At 50.0% G+C, this 5,519-nt stretch overlaps 1 protein-coding gene across 1 annotated transcript in view; it reads left to right on the plus strand.

The window, feature by feature from the left end:
- The window catches only part of ASB16 (ankyrin repeat and SOCS box containing 16), a 7,234-nt gene that overhangs the window by 381 nt on the left and 1,334 nt on the right, over positions 1–5,519 (plus strand). Inside the window, exons 2-3 of the mRNA XM_077747774.1 lie at positions 2,949–3,216; positions 5,299–5,519. The exon at positions 5,299–5,519 is cut by the window's right edge and continues 209 nt beyond it. Coding sequence (XP_077603900.1) covers positions 2,949–3,216; positions 5,299–5,519 — 489 coding nt within the window. The remainder of the gene's footprint in view (positions 1–2,948; positions 3,217–5,298) is intronic.

The following is a 5,519-nucleotide window of genomic DNA, read 5'->3' on the forward strand; positions in this document are numbered from 1 at the left end:
GACGAGGACAGGCTTGGCCTGTCCATTCCTTCCTACAGCCCGTTCTAGCTCCCTCCTAGGCAGAGATGAGGCGCAGTTAGCGATTTGTATGTCTTTTCCGAGTTAAAGTTATATTAACATACCAATTACATAGGAGCACAGTTATTCTAATGCAAGTTTTTCTCTGAATATATATATGTTTACTTATTTAAAAAAATTTTTAAGTGTATTTATTTTGAGAGAGAGAGTGTGTGCCAGCGCGATCGCAAATGGGAGGGGCAGAGAGAGATGGAGGGAGAGAATCCCAAGCAGGTGACACAGGGTTCAGTCTTTTTTTAAAATTTTTCTTAATGTTTATCTTGAGAGAGAGAGAGAGCACTGGTAGGGGAGGGGCAGACAGAGAGGGGGACACAGAATCCGAAGCAGGATCCAGGCTATGAGCCATTAGCACAGAGCCCAACGTGGGGCCCAAACTCCCGAACCATGAGATCATGACCTAGGCTGAAGTTGGACACTTAACCAACTGAGCCACCCAGGCGCCCCAGGGTTCAGTCTTACGAGCTGTGGGATCATGACCTGAGCCAAAATCAGGAGTTGGACGCTTAACCCACTGAGCCACCCAGGCACACCTAAGATTTTATTTTTAAGGGGCACCTGGGTGGCTCAGTCGGTTAAGCAACCTACTCTTGATTTCTGCTCAGGTCATGATCTCATGGTGAGTTTGAGCCCTGTGTCAGACTCTGCACTGACAGTGCTGAACCTGCTTGGGATTCTCCGTCTCCCTACCCCTCCCCCCACCCCCGCTTGCGCTCACACATGCGCGCTCTCTCTCTAAAATAAACATGTTTAAAATTTTTTAAATAAAATAAGTAAGATTTTACTTTTAAGTAATCTGTACACCATATGTGGGGCTCAAACTCACAACCTCAAGATCAAGAGTCATATGCTCCACTAACGGAACCAGCCAAGCCTTCCACATAATATTTTAAAAATTTTTTAATGTTTTATTTATTTCTGAGAGAGACAGAGAGACAGACAGCGTAAACAGGGGAGGGTCAGAGAAAGAGGAAGACACAGAATCTGAAGCAGGCTCCAGGCTCTGAGCTCGCGGTCAGCACAGAGCCTGACATGGGGCTCAAACCCACGAACTGTGAGATCATGACCTGAGCCGAAGTTAGACGCTTAACTGACTGAGCCACCCAGGCACCCCTCCACATAATATTTTAAATAGATGCATAAATGATATTGTATGAGTGTGCCATGATTTATATAACTAGCCCCCAAATAGACCGAATACATTGGATTCCTTTTTTTTTGTTGTTTTACTTTTTTTTACATTTATTTATTTTTGAGAGACAGAGAGAGACAGAGCACAAGTGAGAGAGGAGCAGAAAGAGAATGAGACAGAATCCGAAGCAGGCTCCAGGCTCTGAGCTGTCAGCACAGAGCCCGACGAAGGGCTGGAACTCAGAAACCAGGAGATCGTGACCTGAGCTGAAGTCGGATGCTTAACCGACTGAGCCACCCAGACGCCCCTAGATTGGGTTCCTTTTTTAGAAAAGTGTTTTAAATAGCAATATGATGAACATCTCTGTGTTCTTGCCAGAGAATTTCCTAAAGTGCTATTCTCACCCGTGGGTTTGTCCGTGTAAACCAGACACCTCAACCGAGATCACCCTGCTCTTAAGACCGACAGAGAGACCGACAGAGATTGCCTCAAATCCCACACATGGATGTGGGGGCTCAATATCGGAGAGCTTATGTTCTCACAGCCACTGTCAGCTCCAGATTCCTGCTTGGCTCTAACTGTTAGAGGTGTGACCCGACCCAGGGTATCCTGCTCTGGTCCTGCAGCGTGTCTATCCCCAAATGGAACTTGGCCTTCATTTCGATCCTGATAAAAAACAAAACATGCTTTACCCCAAATTTGGCCAACCCGGGAATCTACTTCACTGTAATGCAAATGACTTACAGTTAAATATTAGACAACTACGTCCCTTCAGCAAGTCCTTGGAGACCCCTGGGTGGCTCAGTTGGTTGAGTGCGTCTGAGACTCTTGACTTCAGCTCAGGTCATGATCTCAGGGTGGGGAGACTGAGCTCCATGTTGGGCTCTGTGCTCGGTGTGGAGCCTGCTTAAGATTCTCGCTCTCTCTCTCTCTCTCTCTCTCTTGCTGTCTCTGCCCCTCCCCCTCTAAAAAATAAAATTAATCAAACAAGTCCATGGCCAGTTCTACAAGTCAGATCCAACATCAGTCCCCACACCAACCCCCCACCCCCTCTTCCTTTCCCACCCCCACCTCTGATTCTTCACCTCCACTTTTCCTCCGCTGCCACCCTCCCTTCCCCCATCTGCTCCAGGAATGTTCTAGAATTCCTAACTAGGCTCCTTCAGCTCTGCTCTTTGGTCACTCCCAAGCTCTACTCCAGGCCCTTTGTGCATAACCCAAAGCCCAGCACCAGAACACCCTAGCGAACAAGAGCCAATGAATCCATTGAGGGCTCCAAGACCCAGAGGTTTCCTTAGCAGGATTAACTCTCTCTCATTGCCCTTGTGGTTTTAAAGAGCAATTACTTTTTTTTTTTTTATGACACACATACTATGTTTTGTTACAGATTGACAAACCATTCTAAAAGGCTGTCCCAGGGGCACCTGGGTGGCTCAGCCAGTTAAGCGTGGAGCCTGCTTAGGACTCTCTCTCTCTCTCTCTCTCTCTGCCCTCCTCCCCCACTCTCGTGTGCATGCTTTCTCTTTCTCTCTAATATAAACATTAAAAAATTTAAATTACAATAGAAGGCTGTTCCAGTGTATACAGTTCAGGGCTTGAGTGAGCCCCTCTCTGTAGGTACAGCCCTGCACAGCATGTGTGCTCAGCCGAGGGTACAGAGGGAAGGCCAAGGTCAACTGTACGCCACAACCTGCCCTGTGGGTGTCTCATCCCCCCCACCAACACTGCCTGCTCTCCCCAGGGTTCTGGGTGCTGACGCCTAAGACGAAGCAGACGGCACCCCTCACCATCGCTGCTGCCCGAGGCTACACTGCCTGTGCCCGCCACCTGATCCGGCAGGGAGCTGAGCTGGACGCGCGGGTTGGAGGCCGGGCAGCCTTGCATGAGGCCTGTGCCCGGGCCCGGTCTGACTGTGTGCAGCTGCTGCTGACCTTCGGTGCCAAGGCCAACGTGTTGTCCGAGGAGGGCACAACCCCCTTGCACCTCTGCACAGCCCCTGAGTCCTTGCAGTAGGTGCCCAGGGGAAGGTGTGTGTGTGTATGTGTGTGTGTGTGTGTGTGTGTATGTATATGTGTGTGTGTCCAGCTCACATGGCCAGAGGGGGAAGAATACCTCAATAGACACATGTCCTCACAGCAACCCTGGGAGACAGGTCTCATTCTACAGGGGAGAAAACTGAGGCTCAAAAAGGTTTAGTGACGTGTCCAACGTCATGTGAGCTAAGCCCAGGGGACAGAAGCCTTGTTGCTTTTTTGCAAGACCTATTCCAACCACAGTCTCTTCTCTGTGAATCCTCTGTAGCCAAATTCCTACCTGTTTTAAGGGAGGCATCGAGAAAGGTGTGGCCCAGTGTTTCCCAACAAGACCCCCCCCTGACACCTCCTCCTCCCAAATTTTAAGATCAACAAGTTTTTCGGGGCGTCGAGGGCTGTGCAACATGGGCGAAGGGGAGTGGGAGATACAGGTTTCCAGTTACAGAATGAAGAAGGCACGGGAGTAAAAGGCACGGCATACGGGATATAGTCAATGATATTGTCATAGCCATGTAACAGGACAGATGGCAGCTACACTTGTGCACATAGAATAATGTATAAACTTGTCAAATCACTAAGTTGTACACCTGAGATTAATGTAACATTGTGTGTNCTGGAAGACACTCTACGGCCCACGTGCTGGGAATCTCTCCCAAGCTGGATCTAGATCCATGATGGACACTTTCCAACCCACTTTATCCTTTTAAACGAAACTTACTGAAACCCTACTGAGTGAGCTCTTATTTTATTTTTTAATTTTTAATTAAAAAATTTTTTTAATGTTTATTCTTTTTTTTTTTTTGAGAGACAGAGGCAAGTGGGGGAGGGGCACAGAGAGAGGGAGACAGAATCCAAAGCAGGCTCCAGGCTGTCAGCACAGAGCTGGATGTGGGGCTCGAACCCAAGAACCGTGAGATTATGACCTGAGCCAAAGTCGAACGCTTAACCGACTGAGCCACCTGGGCGCCTCGAGTGTTTTTTGAATGTAGTGTTTAGAGACAAAAATTAGCCGGTGATTAGAACCTACTGAGGAAATAGCTGTTTAGGGATGACTGGCTGCTATTCAATTCTTGGCCACTGAGCACAGAGCCTCCTGCATCTGTGAACTGAGCGGGGCGGGAATACTGGCCGTTTGGGGGAGGGACACTGATACCTGGTCATCAGGGTTTTGTCAGGGGTCCCGATCTGCCCCTGGGCTTCCAGGGGCTGCCATTCTGCCTTCTTAATTATAAATCATTGTTCGTTTAATTGCATCATTAATGGCATTTGTTTCTGTTTGGTGTACCCCGTGGTGGCTAATGATGCGTGCTTGCCTCAACAGTGTCCTGGCCGAAAATTTTTCCAGGGACTGGAAGACTGTGAAACACCTGCTCCCTAAAATCCGGTGTTTGTCGTTTTCTCTAGGGGAAAGGGGAGCGGGCGGGTCCCCAGGTGTCTTCTTTTGCTTGAGTGGGTTTCACTGGTCCCTGGTCTTCCAGTTGGGAGGCATGAAGAAAATATTAGGACTTCGATTTCTTTCTCATTCTGGCTCATACTCTTTAATCTTCTAGGCGTAACATTCATTGTGGAGCCAGTAGTGGGTTGTTAAGATACTTTGTGCTCTCAAAATGTCAGGAGACCACTGGCAAGGGATTCAGATCTCGGCCTTGGGGGGTCCCAGTCCGCTTGGGCAGTGAGGTTTCAGAAACAGAAACCAACCCATGATTAGAATTTACTGAGGAAATAAACAGACTCTGGGAGGTACTGTTTGGAATGTTCCAATGTCTGGAACATTGAGTTCTCTTTCTGATGCAGCCTCTAACTTGCTCTGTGTCCTTGGCTATACTGAGACCTTTCTCGGCTGAGGTTTTATCTGAAAACTGAAGATGTTCCTGGTGACACCCATAGGCCTTGACGCTCCGGCCATCTGTCCTGGGGCTTCTGCGAGTCTGGTGTTGCTTGTCACGCTGGCCTCTAGCCTCTAGGCGAGCGGTATGGGAAGAAAGGGGGACGGGGACGCCCGCAGGCCAGGCCTCGGTCCCTCAGCATTGGCCTCTGGGCCTTGTGCCTTGCCCCCAGGTGCGCCAAGCTGCTGCTGGAGGCGGGAGCGACTGTGAACTTGGCGGCGCGGGACAGCGAGATGACACCCCTGCACGTGGCGGCGGCTCGGGGCCTGGAGGAGCACGTGGCCCTCTACCTGGCGCACGGGGCCAACGTGCACCTGCGCACCAGCCAGGGCGAGACGGCCCTGAACGCCGCGTGCGCGGGGGCCGGGGGCCCAGGCAGCTGCTGGCAGCACC

The sequence above is a fragment of the Crocuta crocuta genome, unplaced genomic scaffold (genome assembly GCF_008692635.1).
Source record: "Crocuta crocuta isolate KB4526 unplaced genomic scaffold, BGI_CrCroc_1.0 scaffold289, whole genome shotgun sequence".
NCBI lineage: Eukaryota > Metazoa > Chordata > Mammalia > Carnivora > Hyaenidae > Crocuta > Crocuta crocuta.